The 18423-nt window shown below is 41.9% G+C and overlaps 1 protein-coding gene across 11 annotated transcripts in view; it reads left to right on the top strand.

Moving 5' to 3' along the window:
• The window catches only part of DACH1 (dachshund family transcription factor 1), a 354384-nt gene that overhangs the window by 243584 nt on the left and 92377 nt on the right, over nt 1-18423 (top strand). For 6 of the 11 annotated variants that reach the window (XM_083610651.1, XM_083610659.1, XM_083610658.1 and 3 more), the window contains 3 exons: nt 450-622; nt 6950-7085; nt 8933-9067. In XM_083610651.1, the coding sequence (XP_083466777.1) occupies nt 450-622; nt 6950-7085; nt 8933-9067 (444 nt within the window). Of the gene's footprint in view, nt 1-449; nt 623-6949; nt 7086-7845; nt 7918-8932; nt 9068-18423 lie in introns of all 11 variants that reach the window. The other 5 variants (XM_083610650.1, XM_083610656.1, XM_083610652.1 and 2 more) reach the window with 1 other exon arrangement.

Genomic DNA, 18423 nt, shown 5'->3' with positions numbered 1-18423 from the left:
TTCAGAGTTGTACCCACACCCACACCCTTTATTTACCTGCTAAGCTCTGGAGGTTCTTCTGGTGGGCATCAGGGCAGCTTCTGAAGCTATGGAAGTCGCCCACTCACCAGTATTGGGTCCTGGCAATTCTCTCCAACCACTTAGTCAGCCAGCATACCCTTAACTAATGTAGGAAAATTAAATTATGGGAACTGGATGGTATTTGGATTTGGACACGTGTAAAGTACTGAACAGATCACATTCCTTCTATTTATTGAGCAGTCATAATAATAGTAATTTAAAACATGTTTCCTTGTTAGAAGAACATTTGTGAACATTCAATAAATTGAATGAAAATTTGTTGCTTGGTGAATAGTTAATTTGCCTTTGCCTCATGTTAAAAATGTTTGTGATACCCAGCACTTAAAAATCATAAATGTGTTTATTTTGCTTTATTTTGTTCCCCTTAGGCCTGGAGCTCCCTTTTATGATGATGCCCCACCCGCTCATTCCTGTCAGCCTGCCACCAGCATCTGTGACAATGGCAATGAGCCAGATGAACCACCTTAGCACGATTGCAAACATGGCAGCCGCAGCACAAGTGCAGAGTCCTCCCTCAAGAGTTGAAACGTCTGTTATTAAGGTGACACAGGTTTGGTTGTTGTTGTTTTAAAAAAAGTACTGAGAGTAGCAATGATATCTTTGTTGACTGTTTTCCATTCTTAGACCTACGTTTCCTCAATCATAAAATAAGATTCTCTGACTGGAACAAATCATACTAGCTGGAGACATTCATTTAGTTCACATACAAAAACACAATGCAGCCAATGTTAATTTAATTGTTCCCTCCTGTGGTTCCAGAGGGCAGCCTTTTTTCAGGGACAGCACCACTTCCTGGTTGGAAGGCAGTGCCAACCTGACTTTATTACGTTGAGGAGCTCTGTACCACCCCAGGCTGGCCCTACCTTCCCTGAACCGGAATGGGCTTTGGACTGCTATATTCAGTGGGCTTTTTATTCTTCATTTTATTTTGTTTTTTATTCATTTGTAGCCTTTTGCAAAACTTTCTTCCTGTCCTTCTTCATGAGGCCAAGATAGTATGAAAGCTGGTGGCCAAGGCCATTCAGGCTCTTTAGCTTGGTTTCCTTTACAGTGGTACCTCGGGTTACATATGCTTCAGGTTACATACCCTTCAGGTTACAGACTCCGCTAACCCAGAAATAGTGCTTCAGGTTAAGAACTTTGCTTCAGGATGAGAACAGAAATTGTGCTCCAGCGGTGCAGTGGCAGCAGGAGGCCCCATTAGCTAAAGTGGTGCTTCAGGTTAAGAACAGTTTCAGGTTAAGAACGGACCTCCGGAACAAATTAAGTACTTAACCCAAGGTACCACTGTATATCTCTGCCTCCTCTCAACCACTACCCAGGTTGGACAGTCTCACTTTGTCTCCTCTCCAGCTAGGATCTTAGGGAAGGAAGGTATTTAGAGCATCTTTAAAGGCGGCAGTGGGGAAGACTGCATTTAATGGGGTTACAGTAGTTACGCCACAAGGGGAATTGTGATCACAGCAACCTTCCTGGGAAGGTCTTCTTTAGATGTGACCTGAAAGTTACGCCCTTACTAGATGCTACTAACTCTTGTCCTGGGGGTACGCAGGAGTATGCATACCCCTAAACATTTTGTGAATCTTTGTACTTTTGTCCATTTACTGTATTTATTTTCCCCAATTTGAACTATAAAATGGTGGTTTTGTTGAGTCAGAATGAGAGTACCCCAAACACTTTCTTAGAAAAGAAACACTGCTGTGACTTATATAAATTCATTAATGGAATTTATAGATCGCTGTTCCCAGGGGATAGGGGTATTATATTAATTGCAGCTCACCCAGTTAAACTAAAATAATTCCTGTTTTTCTCTGTCCACCCTGAGCCTGTTCTCAAAGTTAATTTGGATTTGAAATATCCAAATTTACCCCGAACATGAAAGCATGTAAGGAAACTCTAGAACTGAAGACTAGCTAAAGAGAATGCATGTATTGTATCCACAAGGCAGTCAAAATCTGGATTTGTTTGAAGGTACAGAATGTAATGGAATTGGTTTTGGCCAATGTTTTGCACCAAACTGTGCCATCAGCAGCAGGTGGGAAGCAGATGTGTGATCCTCAGTACGGCAGTTTAAAGCAATTATTCTGCTCTTGTCCTGAACTTAAAATGGAACACGTGAAAACTGAAATTGTCCAAAGCATCTCTCTCTCTCTTTCTGTCAGATGCTAGATTATGAGATTCGTAAAATGACAAGTCCCTAATTTGTCTCAGTAGGGAAGTTGATATGGAGAGCCCTGCCAGCTTAGATCTGTTCTTGACCTTTCCTCACAATTCACCAAGTTCTCCTGAGCCTGTGTTGTTATCTTAAACTTGCAAAGCTTCAGATGCCATTCCACTGTTAAGCAGTGCTTCATTTCCCAGAGATAAGAAGCTGGTATATTTTTAACTCTTTCAAAATAATGAAATGAACGTTGCAATAGAATCCCTCCGTTTAGAATAAAATAGGAAGAGCAATAAGGTGTCTGTGTGAACGGGATACAAGTGGTTGATATTACATGCCACCTGGTGTCTGTGTCCCTTCTGAAATGAGATGTGCATTAGATACCCTTTTTGTAATTGAATGTTGTGATCTGTGAGTTGGAAGAATAAGATCTCAGGAACGAGCAGGGACAACAGACTGTGACAACAGTAAATCGCAGTGAGTGTGACAGCTGTGACCTGAGAATGCTTTAGGCAGGAGATGCCTTTCATCACCTGCCCATGGCTTCAGAAAGCCAAGCTTGTTAGCAGCCTCAGCTTTCCTCAAACAGAAATGTGTGCAAACTCTATAAAGCCACATTAAAATAAACGTTATACTTCAGGGCTGATGGCAGTGTTTGTGGTTACGTCAAGAAGACAGCCATAAAGCAATATCGAAATCTACTCTACACCCATGAAATATACATTGACATATCAAATTGTAATAGAACAGATAAAGAATGCCTAGCACAGTGCTACATTGTTTATTTGACTGGCTTGTGCATTTTTGAAATATAGTAAATTTGGGGGTGGGACAGAGTGCTGTTTCCATAGGCATATTCAATGAGAATACATTGCCTTTACATAACAGAAAATTTATCCCAACTAGTTGCTGCAAACAATGGGATGTGTGTAATATACATAATATACAGGTTCCTCCTGTGCCTGACACTGTTTTATTTTGGAAGGATTGCTTCACACATTATGTTTAGCATATGTTTTCTTAAAAATGGAATGCATGCATCAGACATAGGTGTGTAATTGTTAATACACTAGGTATACAAATGGGGCAGTCAGAATTAACCACAGGATTTTGCTTAGGTACTTGCGGTGGCAAGGGCTCCTTGCTATGTAATACGTGAAGTGCCACTTAAGGTAGCATTCTGGGTACTTTGTTGGCATCTGTCTGTCTTGAGAGACAATGGAGTATGCCTCTGGAGGTGAAGTCAAACCACTGGAGAATCACAGTGCCTGTTGTGGCTGCCCAGACTGGTAACTCATAACTGCTGCCTCTCGCATTGTTTTTGCTGTGTTAGCAGCACCAAAGTAACCTCTGGGGTGCAAGCCTGGGCAGTGTTTATGGAGCAATATGTTTGGCACCAGTTTGGCTGCAGGACATGCCGGATGGAGATGTACAAGGCACCATCCAACTTGAAATGCGTTTTCTGATATTACACGGAAGCTCAGTTACTCAACAACAAGACGAAGAAACTGGAAAACACAATGGTTTGTGTAACCATAAACAGTTGGTTGGATCCAGACCAACAAATCCTGGTCATGGGCTGCTCCAACTATCTCCCCCCGCCCCCCGACTAGTGAGCTATACACCATAGCTATATCAGAGTTGTATCAGACTAAGGTCAGTTTCAGCACTGTTTGTGGGAGCCTTAATCAGGTGTGCCTGTCCAGTGGCTCATGCTATTATTATGTAACCCAACATTGGAGTGAAAATATTGTGGGTGATTTGACCAGGAGTGTAATATTGGCTCCCGGCCCCATCACCCACAATACTTTCCCTCCATTATAATGAAGCTTGCAGAATAAGAGATGCATGCTTACGTAGTACCTTGTTCATTGAAAAATGGAGATACTCCCCCCCCCAGGGGACACTGCTAATTACCCTACCAAGCACCACCATACTTTCTCACCAATGACTATATTGGTTTTGTTTGGGGAGTCACTGTTTCCCAAGGCTCAGAAGTTGATTTTTGAGACTTTATTGTCAGAAGATTCTTCTAAAATGTAAGAGACCTAAAGACATTCTTTCCTGGTAAAGAAATAAGTTGCAGAAGAATTGGCAAATGGCTTTTAATAGCTGACATGTACTGTTTAATATATTACCTTTATTCTCCTCCAGTAGTTAATGGTAGACTGCGGGAGACCAGAGACATTGATTTTGTTACAGGTGCCAACATAGATTCGTCTGGTGTGTGTTGACTTTAGGAAGCCTTTCTAAAACTATTAAATATAAAAGAAAGCAAAGCTAAGCAAACATTAACAAGACATTCTATGTTATTAAATCATTGTACAATTATAGAACTGTAAAATTGCATGAAACAATATGTTATGGTTTGTTGTAAGCCATGAGTTCTGTAATTTTGCAAGTGACCTTCTATTTCTTTCTTTTTTTTTACTGAAGCTTATGAATTAATTTAAAATATCCTTATGAGTTCAGTAACTGCCTTCGTTTTGCACTGCTTCCCAAAGTATTTTCCACACTGTCTCAAATGTCCTCTTATTCACATTTTTTTCTTGACATGGATACTGTAGAGCAGTATATTGGGGAATCTTTGGCAACTGGCCCTGCCAGGCCTCAGAAATTGGTGCACCAGACTGTTTGTGGCAAATCACACCCACATTTTCCAACACCTGAGGCATAGGCATAGGTATGAGGTATGCCAGGTGTGCCCAGGCACACCCTAATGTCTCTTTTAAAAAGGGAAAGTGTCTGTAGCCTCAGTGAATCTTTTTGAACTGGCAATGTGAAGGACACCTAGTGTTTGGAAAAGCAGTCAGAACACAGCAGTGCCCTCTTGGCCAGGGGTCAGCAAACTTTTTCAGCAGGGGTCTGGTGCACTGTCCCTCAGACCTTGTGGGGGGCTGGACTGTATTTTGAAAAATAAAATAAATAAAGAACGAATTCCGGTGCCCCAAATTCAGCAAGTCAGATGAATCTGTCGGAAGGATTTACAGAGGGATTGCTTAGCAGTCAAAGGTTGTTGTGTTTTAGATTTTTTTCAAAACTTTCCCCACCATTTGGTCTACATGGAATTTTTAAAAATGTAAATAGCACAAGACTGGAAGAAATCAGAAGCACTGGAAATAGATTTTAATGGATACCATAATTTTCCACAATGCAGGTCCCTAGGTCCATGTATCTAGGCCCATTTGTTATATGTGTGCAAAAGTTATGTGTGATAAACTAATTTACTAAATCTTTATTCCTTTTTTCTTTCTGCTATATATTTTTTCTTTTTACTCTCTCTCTCTCTATAATTCCAGTTCTTTAAAAATGTAAAGTCAATATTTTACTAAATCCACCCCTTTCCTCATAATTTTGCACAAGAATGACAGTTTTTGCTGTTTTGATAAAGACAGAAAACTGAGAGAGATTGCATATTATTGATTGGAGGAATTATGGGGCAAGAGTATGAAAAAGAGACTTGAGGAATTAAATTAATTAGACTCTTACCTATGCTCAGTTCACTTGCATTTCTATTAAGGTTAAAGGGTGTTTCACAAATGAACTGATAAGCTGAGTTTACAAAGCGCTCTCTCGTAGACTTCCTCCTGGTTCATCTTATTATATGACAATAATAAAACTCATTATCTCCTTTGTTTCAGTCATAATTGTGTTGTGTTGCCCTATACATTTATTCTGCTGTCTCCATATTATAATTTGTTCTATAAAGGCATACATAAATATGATAAACAAATTAAACTCTTAAAATAAATTAATTTTCTCTCCAACGCTATTCAAATCTTATATGCTCACTGGATTTCACTTTAATGAAGCCCTTCAGAACACAGCAAGCCAAACAGTAAAATTGCCTGGGTTCTTCAGGCATCAGCACTGTAATCCTAAACTTAGCTGTTGAGATCCTGGACAAAAAGGATCTATGCTAACGTCGTCAATTTTCCTGTAGCGTTTTTTAAAAATAAAAGAAAGCAAACAAGTAGAATATACTTAAATTCCTCTCATTGGCCTGATTCTGGTCACATGACAATGAGGTGCTAAAGACCATGCAAAACTCTGCACCTTGTTTTTTGCACGTGTAGCATGCATTGGGGTTGTATAAATGGGGGCATTAGTTTAAAATTAAAATTCTGTCGGGTAATTCTGAGTGCTTCTTCATTTTCTAGAAGCATCCTCAGTTAACTTTGCCACGTCATATACCCAAAGAGCTGTTAGATTTGAGCCTTTGTTGTAACCCTCACAGAGGCTAATCTAGAGTGGTCCAGCCATGGACAGATTACATCTCCAGTACTTGTCGATTTCTTTGAGGGGTGAGGATCGAAATGCCCATTATTCAGATTACAGTGGTACCTCAGGTTAAGTACTTAATTCGTTCCGGAGGTCCGTACTTAACCTGAAACTGTTCTTAACCTGAAGCACCACTTTAGCTAATGGGGCCTCCTGCTGCTGCTGCACCGCTGGAGCACGATTTCTGTTCTCATCCTGAAGCAAAGTTCTTAACCCGAGGTAATATTTCTGGGTTAGCGGAGTCTGTAACCTGAAGCGTATGTAACCTGAGGTACCACTGTACGTTCAGTTTGTGATCTGTGAGTGTGAAATGGCTATGGAAGAAAGCTTGCCTGTGTTTGATAGTTCTAATGGTTACAAGACATGCAGGTTCTGAAAATTAAGATTGCTTTACATGGATTTTTGTTTGTATTTTGTGTTATGCAGGAACGAGTTCCAGACAGCCCTTCCCCTGCTCCATCCCTTGAAGAGGGCCGAAGGCCTGGTAGCCACCCATCCTCTCATCGTAGCAGCAGTGTATCCAGTTCCCCTGCCAGAACTGAAAGTTCTTCAGACAGAATCCGTAAGTTACGTTGTGTCTTCTTTTCCCACATAAAATGGCCAAGCTGGCTTTAGGTGTTTTGATTTTGCCAACAAAAACTACCTCTCGGTATTCTATCCCCCAGTGTGCTGCATCAGGTGGTATGATGCTGCCATTTGCAGAACCGATGGAAACTGGTGACATAGGGGATTAAACATGGAGGTGTGAAGTATAGAAATGTTTCACAAATAATCAACATTCACTTCTCAAACATGCCCAGTTTACAATACGCTAAGCTAGAGATGGAAAACCTATTTCCCAGTGGGGTCCCCATAACCCCAGTAGAAAGCTGTTGGGCCTCATTCCACTAGTGGGTAGGGTTTAATATGCACACACACACACACACACACACACAGAGAGAGAGAGAGAGAGAGAGAGAGAGAGAGAGAGAGAGAGGGAGAGAGGGAGAGAGAGAGAGCTATTTCCCACGGAGACAAGGCAATATATTTAATTCACAGTAACTCCACTTAAATTTCACCTTCCGTTTTCTTCATAGCCTTCTTTTTTTGTACAAAGTTTATTAAAACGTCAGCATCCTTTATCTTTTCTAACTGCAAAAGGCAAAATCATCATCATCATCATCATCATCTCAGCAGAAGATGCAAATGATACCAATTCAGAGCTGCAACCTCCTTACAGCTATTTAAAATACCAGACTTGAAGATGCAATTGCATCCTGAATTGTATGCATGAAGTTGGACAAATGCATAAAACGCATGGATGACTTTTCACATATTTTCAGGGAACACCAGTCTGCTGAGACAGTTCGCCCTCTGCTTTGATCTTCTTGCTGCAGATCTTCTTACACAGGAAGGTGATGCAGTCTCACACTTTGCCCAACATTAAAGCCCCTTTGCCTCCTTGCTGAACAGCTGATGGGGGACTGAGAGGGCTGGATGAAATCTGGCTGTGGGCTGAATCTGGCTGCTGGTAAGGGGTTTTCCGCCCTTGCACTAAGCCAAACAAAATATAGCAGTCATAGTATAGGCTACCAAGTGTTTGAAAATACTCTCCCTGTTTGTTCATCCCCAGGTAAACCACAAGGAACCAGGAGATTTATCTAGTGCTTGGTGGGTTTCCATATATGTTCAGAGGTGTGCTTAGCAGGTCACAACTTGCGTAAACGTGGGCTAGAACAATTTTAAAGAAACTTTAATACACACTTATATCTTATTGCTGTTATGTTTTACTGCCTTGAAAGAGGCAGTGATTTTGACCGCTACTGCCCAGTTGCAAATGCCACCTTTTGAGGGAAGATGTTGAAGAAGTTTGTGGTGGCACAACTGTGAGCACTCCTCCCATGTAACTGATTTTCTTGACCTATTTCAGTCAGGTTCAGACCTGGGTATGGGACTTAATCGGCTTGGTCACCCTTATGGATGACTTTTATTGAGAGACCTTTATTCTTACTTTATCTCTCAGTGACTTCTGATATCCTTGACCATGCTCCTGAATGACTTGATGTACTGTTTTACGGTGGTTCTGATCCCATCTTCAGGGTCAGTCTCAGAAATAGTGTTGGGTGATTATTTTTCAGCCCACTGGCAGTAATGTTGTGGGGTGCTTCAGGGTATCATGGTATGGAATTGAAGCTTGCATTATGGCAAGACAGAGGTGTTGTGGCTGAGTCCTGATAATTGGTCAGTGGCCTGCTTTGGATGGGGTCGTGCTGTCCCTGAAAGAGGAGGTTCTTAGTCTGGGGGTGTTCCTGGAACTGTCACTTCCTCATAAATAGGCAGAAGCTATGTTGTTTGACAAAGCTATTGTGAAATTTACTAGGAGTAATATGTTTCTTTTCGGTTTTTGTTTTATCTGTTTGGTGCTGGCAGCTGTCCATCAGAACGGCTTGTCCATGAACCAGATGTTGATGGGCTTATCACCAAATGTCCTACCTGGTCCAAAAGAAGGTGACCTGGCTGGCCATGATAGCGGACATGATTCTAAACGAATGCACATGGAGAAAGGTAGGCATTTGCTTTAACTTGCTGTACTGTTGCTTAAAAGGAACAAATATTACACTCCAGGCATCTTTAATACTAGTGATGCTGGTTCTTTGTGTTAATCCTGCTGTTGTTGGTGCTCAAGTGAAAGCACTGATGGAGGGGGAAAGCCAGCTTCCTGTCTCTCCTAGAAGATAACATAATTCCTTTTGTGTGTGGGTGTATATGCTCGTGTAGAACATTAATTATTTTAATAGGGTAAAAATTAAATTGTTGAAATTATTTAATAATGGCACCATAAAGAGGAGGAAGATGATTTAAATCTCTCAATAAAATGCAGATGTGAAAAATGTAGCCCTTATCTGTTCCATTTCTTAGTGCCTGTTCTTTAGAAATATTTTATTAAGAAATTATTTTATATAATTGCTGTGTGTCTGTAGTTGATCAAAGAAACAGTCGCTTAAAGTCAACCACTATGAGATAACTGTTGATGGCCATGTGTGTGGAAGGAAGAGAGACTAAATTACTTAGCTCCTGCAACTGTTAATAGTGTAAAATGAGACTGGCGGATATCATGTAATTTATTTTAAATTTAATCAGCCATCTGACTGAAAGTGTATGAGCTAGATTAATGTCTATTAGTATTTCTATTGATTAGTGTGCCATCTTCTCATTTGGTTTATATAGACTTGTTCAGTACCTTCCTTCGGCACAGGAAACATTAACCAATATTATTATTATTATTTAAATTAGACAAATACAGACTATGATTTTGTGTACCTGATATATAGATATATAGCAACCTCTGTGGAACTGAAGGATAATGAGATAATAGAGGCTCAACTCAAAGGCGACAGCTTGGTGGCAATGCTGGACGAAGCCATAACAGCAAGTGCTATAGTACATCTGCATGGAATTGCTGCAGTAGTAAAGATTTTAAAAGAGGACATATTTTTTGTGGTATCGTTTTAATAGATACAAAAGGTTCCCAGCTCTGTCCTGTGCAACTACTGTGAGATATGGGAAGTGAATTAAAATCTGGACACTTCCATCCTGGACAGGTGGCATCTTTAATAAGATTACACTAAAAATTAATGAGAACAACATTTCTTTTATACAAATCATTAATTTCGGTTCATTGCGCACACAACCTGTTATGGCTTCTTGCATGTGCCCCACTTAGACCCTCCAAACAATATCCATGCTGAGAGTGCAATAGGAACAGACCTGTTTTTGAATTTTTAGGGACTCTCTCTCTCTCTCTCCCTGACCCTCCTGCAGCCTGTTCAAGTTTTTGGTATAAATGTGCTTGCATGCCATCTTCTGAAATTTCAGTAGACTCCCTGTGAAACAGTTGGAAATTTTGCATTATTTCCATTCAAAATGGAACCTGTTAATGGTTCTTAAAAGTGTCCCAAATGTATATCATTTTTCAGTAATGAGCTTAACTAGATGAAATTGCTGAGAGTTCCTTTTCTTCTGCAGTAATTGTTTAGGTCACAGCCTTTTTTTTGTCCCCCTTCCCTCATGCAAACACCCCCATTCACATCCTCTCTCTTTCTGGCTACTGGATTAGTTGTAAATATTCATGGGTTATCTAGATTTATAGGGTATACTAAATTAAAAATTGTTTTCTGTCATGACTGCATTTATCAAATCTCCTGAGCCAGCCCTGCAACTTTTAGGCCAGGCTTACCTGCATTAAAACAAGCAATTTCACTTAGATATTTGCGGAGATAGTAATTATCTGTTTGCATCATTATGGACCTGCAGTTCAGATATGCAATTTTGTTTCTGACCACCTTTAATCACTCAAAATCATTAATCATTATTACAAGTGGAGAAACAAATGCAAACGAAATAGATTCAGGCATTTATATTCTTAGGATGGAAAATGCCTTCTTTGCATCCCTTTTCTATTTTTTTAAAAAAATAAAAACATCATGGAATTTTTGAGCCTTAATCATTAAGCGTTTGTGTTTTCTTCGAAGACATATTTGTGCTAATCCATCAATCAGAGCTGAAATGACTTTTAATAATTACAACCGTGAGATGTTTCGAAACCTCCTCTTCAAGTTGCCTCTCTCCCACCCAGGCTTCTCCTCCTCCTTTTTAATTCAAGTATTCTTAAATTTCAGAAAAAAGGACAATTTATAATCTGCAGTATGTTAAAAAAAATTGCTTAAGACAGTAGGCATATTAGTGAAATATAGTTCAGGAGAAAAGTATTCTATTATCACCTTCACGTCTTCTGAAGTAGGGAAGGTTTTTACTGATTTGAATGATTTTACTAAAAGGGTTCCCCCCCCCTCCTTTACATTTAAAATTGTTATTATCCAGGCACACTGAGTCAAAGATACCTGTGGATTTTAACCAGTTCAATAGATTGTTTACAGAAGTGTATTTGTTTCATTTTTTTTTTGTTAGTCGATTCCCCTGCAATTAAATCTTAAGTATATCTCACTTGATTTACAACCAGTTGTAGCCTGTTGCTCATATGTACCTGTGACAGATCTCCAAGCTGAGCTGCCCCTGTCATTAGAAAGCATGATGTAAGCATCTCGGGGGCAGATTTTGAGATATGATTGCGGAGCAAGCTGCCAAGTCATATTATCACATAGCTCACCACCATAAGGAGCAGAATCATTTGCTGGGATTCTCGGCCTTTGGTAGTGGCTGGTTTGGGCCGCGCAAGTGGGGCCGTGTTGCTCTCCTGACCTGACTTCCCAATGCCCCACATCAAGAGGGGGAGCGGCAAGGCAGTCGGGTGCTAAGAATGGTGCAAGTAAAGTAAGGAAGCCAATCCTGGTTGATGATCTCCGGCGGGCTAGGGACAAAGGTGAGAGCTGTTTCCTAGTCCTGCTGGATCTCTCAGCGGTGTTTGATACCATCGGCCATAACATCCTTCTGGACCGTCTTCAGGGGCTGGGAGCTGGAGGCACTGTCATACAGTGGTTCCGCTCCTTCCTCCTGGGCCGTGTTCAGAAAGTGGTGGGGGGGATGAGTGTTCAGACCCCTGGGCTCTCACTTGTGGGGTGCCTCAGGGTTCTGTCCTCTCCCCCATGCTTTTCAACATTTACATGCAGCCGCTGGGAGAGATCATCAGGAGGTTTGGGCTGGGTGTTCATCAGTATGCGGATGATACCCAGCTCTACCTCTCTTTTAAATCAGAACCAGTGAGGGCGGTGAAGGTCCTGTGTGAGTGTCTGGAAGCGGTTGGAGGATGGATGGCGGCTAACAGATTGAGGTTGAATCCTGACAAGACAGAAGTACTGTTTTTGGGGGACAGGAGGCGGGCAGGTGTGGAGGATTCCCTGGTCCTGAATGGGGTAACTGTGCCCCTGAAGGACCAGGTGCACAGCCTGGGAGTCATTTTGGACTCACAGCTGTCCATGGAGGCACAGGTCAAATCTGTGTCCAGGGCAGCTGTTTACCAGCTCCATCTGGTACGTAGGCTGAGACCTTATCTGCCTGCGGACTGTCTCGCCAGAGTGGTGCATGCTCTGGTTATCTCCCGCTTGGACTACTGCAATGCACTCTACGTGGGGCTACCTTTGAAGGTGACTCGGAAACTACAACTAATCCAGAATGTGGCAGCTAGACTGGTGACTGGGGGTGGCCGCCGAGACCATATAACACCGGTCTTGAAAGACCTACATTGGCTCCCAGTACGTTTCCAAGCACAATTCAAAGTGTTGGTGCTGACCTTTAAAGCCCTAAACGGCCTCGGTCCAGTATACCTGAAGGAGCGTCTCCACCCCCATCGTTATGCCCGGACGCTGAGGTCCAGCGCCGAGGGCCTTCTGGCGGTTCCCTCATTGCGAGAAGCAAAGCTACAGGGAACCAGGCAGAGGGCCTTCTCGGTAGTGGCGCCCGCCCTGTGGAACGCCCTTCCAGCAGATGTCAAAGCGATAAACAACTACCTGACATTCAGAAGACATCTTAAGGCAGCCCTGTTCAGGGAAGTTTTTAACGTGTGATATTTTACTGTATTTTTGGTTTCTATGGAAGCTGCCCAGAGTGGCTGGGGAGGCCCAGCCAGATGGGCGGGGTATAAATAATAAATTATTATTATTATTATTATTATTATTATTATTATTAATCCAACGTTCCCAATGCTGAGCCCTCACCATGCTGAGCTCCCCACTGACTTGCTCCCTTCCTTCTCAGTACAGTGGTGCCTCGCAAGACGAAATTAATCCGTTCCGCGAGTCTCTTCGTCTTGCGGTTTTTTCGTCTTGCGAAGCACGGCTATTAGCGGCTTAGCGGCTTTAAGAAAAAGGAAACAAACTCACAAGAACTCGCAAGACGTTTCGTCTTGCAAAGCAAGCCCATAGGGAAAATCGTCTAGCGAAGCGACGCAAAAACCGAAAAACCCTTTCGTCTTGCGCGTTTTTCATTTTGCGAGGCATTCGTCTTGCGGGGCACCACTGTAACTCACTGCGTTCCACAGCCTTGTGAAATCAGAACAACACAGCCCCATGTGCAATCCCCCACCGGCTGCTACCATCCACCTTGGCCCAAGGATACCTTGGTATAAATGTCCTGCAACTAAGTAGCGTAATCAATTGTAGATGCTGGGAGAATCTTTTAAGAGTTTTATGCATTGCTCCGTGCATTGGAAATGCAATTTATTGTCCTTATGTATGTGGCGCTGTCTAAACCACAGAGCCTAGGGCTTGCCGATCGGAAGGTCAGCGGTTCAAATCCCCATGACAGGGTGAGTTCCCGTTGTTCAGTCCCAGCTCCAGCCCACCTAACAGTTCGAAAGCACATCAAACTTCAAGTAGATAAATAGGTACCACTCCAGCGGGAAGGTAAACGGCATTTCTGTGCGATGCTCTGGTTTGCCAGAAGCATTCATGCTGGCTGCATCACCCGGAAAAACTGTCTGCAAACAAAACCAGCTCCCTCGGCCTATAGAGTGAGATGAGCGCACAACCCCAGAGTCGTCCGCGACTGGACCTAATGGTCAGGGGTACCTTTACCTTTTTATGTACTTATTTCCTTTAATTTTTCACTCTTCGGTACACTGTCAGTATCTGCAAAAGTTACTTAAATTAAATGTGAAGATTTGTCAGTGGAGACCATGTGCATATTAGACATCAGTAACCGTCAAAACTGCTATCTCCTTTTTAGGTTTCTGGTATAGCTTGTATTAGATATTACTTATTATTATTACTGTATTAGATAGTACTTAGAGCACAGAGCTGATAATGCCAAGTTCGCAGGTTTGATCCCTCTATGAGACAGCATTGCAGGGAGTTGGGCTAGATGATCCTCAGGGTCCCTTCTAAACCCAAAATTCTATGATTCCATGGTTTAAAAATGCTGCCAGACAGAAAACATGCAGTGCCATAGTGGTGAAATTCTGTCTTTGAAATGTTGAAATAATTTCCAGCAAGATAGTTTAGGCGTTGTTGCAAATCATCAGCAAAACAAATGTTCATAGGAGAATGAATATTGGTTCTAAAATGTATAATTTTGAAAATTTTCCCCACCCCCATAGTTTTACACAGATACTGTGCTGAATAGGGTAATAACACACACACTTTTATCTTCATCTGTTTATATTTCCTCGAATGGCATCAATGGTAAACGAAGCCTGAATGTCACTCTTCACTTTATACTGAATATGCTTGAGATTCTAATCAGAAGGATCATTCTTAAGCTGAAAATTGTATAATGGTTTAACTTTTAGGTAAAGGGGGGGGGGGGAGAATAATCACAAACTTATTAACAATTGATATTTAAAGCCAGAACTCAGTGGATTTTTTTGTCTTGAGATTTTTTTCCTCAACAACCAATAATACGCTGTTATAGACGATTAACAATACTTGATTCAGATGCATCTTATCATAAACCTTCAGTTTAAAATTCAAGAGAATTCCCTTTGTTTACGCAAATAGACCTTATATGTGCCTAGAGAGGCATAATGAAATTCTACATAACTAAATCAAAATATGTCCTAAGGCAAAAAAGTATTCCTGAATACATAAAAAGGAAAAGAGAAAGAAACTTCAGTGCTTTTAGTGACTTATAACCTCATCCCTTTCTTCCGTTTCCTGTTAAGAATCTCAGCAAACGATTTTGCTACCGTAATATCTCCAACCAATTCAGCGTATCTGCACACAGTCTTTACTTAGTGAGTAAAGAAAATATTAATAGCGGGATGACTCCAGAAATAACCTTGGAGGTTATTTGAATTAATAAGACATCTCAGTCTTCTAAATGCATGATAATTACTCTTACCTTGCAGTCCTATCCCAGGGGCTATAGTAAGTATCAGATCGCCTTCTCTGAGGGTGGAGAATTTGTGATATTGGATACCCCCTTCTTCACCTCTGTAGTAACTTCTACAATGTGTACCCTACCATTGGGTCAGATAGAGTGTGGGCCAGGGCTTGACCAAGGGCAGCCTTGGCAGGGAGGACCCAATCATTTCTTTTACCCCCATGCCTTGGGGGGGGGGAGGCGGTGAGAGAGCTATGTCATGCCAAGAACTGGTGTGGTTCTGTATGCTTCCTTCCCACTGAAAACAATGGCAATCAATGGTTACTGCTCTTCGTTACCTACACAACATCTGATTGGATAAGGCGTAGGCATTGATTTTATACTTTTTAAAAGATGGTACCATCCTCCTCCCTTTTCGATGTGCAAAGTGCTTTTCCTCTGTGGGTCAGGGCTACAGAGAACGAAAACAAGTATCATGGGTGTTATGTACTGAGTTGAATAGGATCCAAACTGCAGCAGTCTGATTGGTCCTAGAACAATAGGATCCAAAAGGCAGCAGTCTGATTGGTACTAGAACAATAGGAATCAGAATGCAGCAGTCTGGTTGGTCCTAGAACAATGCAGCAGTATGATTGGTTGGCAGGAACCACCCAATCATGCTCCAGATAGAAGTGAATCCACAACCTGATTGGCTTACAGTAGAATTCCGGAATTAGCCAATCATGTGCAGCCCATTGTGTAAATAATGTATATAAAGCAGATACTTTGAGGGGACATTCATTCATTCCTCCTCACCACTATGAGCTGAATAAAGAGCATGAAATCACTTTGCGACTCTGAGTATATTTCAGTGAGCAAGGTGGTCATGCCTTTTTGTGACGTGATTATAAAGGTAAAGAGACCCCTGACCATTAGGTCCAGTTGTGGCTGACTCTCGGGTTGCGGCGCTCATCTCGCTTTACTGGCCGAGGGAGCCGGCGTACAGCTTCCGGGTCATTTGGCCAGCATGGCGAACCAGAGCAGTGCGTGGAAACACCGTTTACCTTCCTGCCAAAGCGGTACCTGTTTATCTACTTGCACTTTGACATGCTTTCGAACTGCTAGGTTGGCAGGAGCAGGGATCGAGCAAAAGGAGTTCACCCCGTCGTGGGGATTTGAACCGCTGACCTTCTGATCGGCAAGTCCTAGGCTCTGTGGTTTAACCCACATCACCATCCGCATCCCTTATGACGTGACTATATCAAACTTTAAAAATAATAAAAAAATAAAAAAATAAAAATAAAAATTAAAAAAATTGTTAGCTGGGAGAATACTCCAGACTCCCTGCTGCCATCGCTGGGGCTCTGCAGAGTGGCTCTGCAACTCTGCAGAGCCACTGCTGCATTGCTGCCCAGCTGCTCAAAGTGGCAGAAGATGGAGGGCAGGCAGCTATAGCCCTATCCCAGTGCCAGCTGGGAGAGCAGCTCAGGATCTAGTCGATCCCAGGCCAGCTCAGCCCCATGCTCTGAACACCCCATTTCAGGACTTTTGACAAGGCCCCACTGGCAACAATACCACCAGTGGCCTATGTGCCCTTTTGGCGAGTGGAAAGGGTGAGTCTTCACCAGTGGAATACTGATGAGAGAATGGCTACCCCATCAGAAGCAAGCAGAAGGTTGCCTCTGCTCAGTCCATCCCCCCCGTAGTCTGGCATAAGTGATTTTGGGACTGCAACCTACATTCATAGATGTCCTTTGAACTGCCAAAACTTCATGCTGTATAATTTAAAAACATACAAACCAGCATGCCTCCAGCTTGCTAACCCCGGCACATTGTTCATCACTCATAGATTGCATTCAAACACAGCTTTGTCCATGTCTTTGCTATGATGAGGTTCTCATATGTATATGCCACATTCCAGTTCTAAATAAACTATAGAGAGAGTTTACACACCAGTTTTGTGTGCCCATGGAAGCCTTGGGCAAAAAAGCGAAAGCATGAATGGGCGGGACCATGAAAATACAACACAGTTCTCTTCCAGGAGAAGATGTCATGAGTACTAGTGTATATATGGAGAGTTGATACTCAGTTACAGAGCAGGCTGGGGCAAAGATCAGAAAAAAAAATCAGCTAGATAGCGCGATATATTTAGATGCTCCCTTCCCACCTTTATAGGTACCTGTGAGCTAGACAGGAAAGTTGCAGAGTTAGCCACATGGTGGCTGATTTAAATCTCCAGAAGTCTATCCTTCACTCTTGAAGGATTAGCAGTTCGTTGCATGCAAGGGGCTTTGTCACAGAAACTGAATCCACTTCTCAGTTGTCTTAAGAGACATTTGGGAAGATGTATTTTCTTGAACAGTTCATTTATGCAACATATTTTTCTGCAGAACCTTTCTGCAGATCTTTAGATTTATTTTAAGGTATTTATTTTAATAAATGGCATTCACCAAGAGGAAGTTTTTCATTTGCTTATTCACAGATTTGCTGGTAGAAATCAGGTAGATACTCATCTGAACCTAGGCTATGATGAGATAATTAGCTGGATGAATGGTTTTGTGACTCAACACTGTGTGGTATCTGAGTAAGAAGGCAGAATAGCCGCATGCTACAAAGCTCAGTAGATTTCTATCAACTGAATGCTTCTGAATGGGCTTTTAGGAATATGAATGTCAAAAACCACTACAAATTAAACATAACATAACCACACTACAGCAACCCAGTGTCTTCTCCAGAGAAGCTCATTTTTGTAACCTATGTGAATGATTTTATTTGGGGGGATAATTTGTAAGCAAAGGAAAATTCATTTTCAGGAATTGCATCATAGTGGAAATAGGCTTTCTTGAAATGTTCTCTAATGTTTACACTTCTTTACTGTCCTTGCTTGTTCACATTTACACAAACACTACAGCCTTTCACTGGGCTAAATGCTTCCATGCTCTTATTCCCAACGTTATGTTATGGGTTAAGAAGCACAGTAATAGCTCCCCAGTCTCCCATGCTTGGAGCAGTTTAAATCCCTCCATCAACTTGATGGAATGATTTACTATATTGTTTCAAGTCGTGTTCTTCCATGTAAAGTGGAGGCGGTGGCTTAACCACACGTAACCGAACCAACTTTTGTTTGTTAATTCGCTGTTCAGAATCCCGGGGTCAGCACCCTAGTA

The sequence above is a fragment of the Podarcis filfolensis genome (assembly GCF_964270895.1).
Source record: "Podarcis filfolensis genome assembly, chromosome: 4".
Classification (NCBI taxonomy): Eukaryota; Metazoa; Chordata; class Lepidosauria; order Squamata; family Lacertidae; genus Podarcis; species Podarcis filfolensis.
Note: the sequence above shows the minus strand (reverse complement) of the source record. Positions and strands in the feature narration are given on the sequence as shown.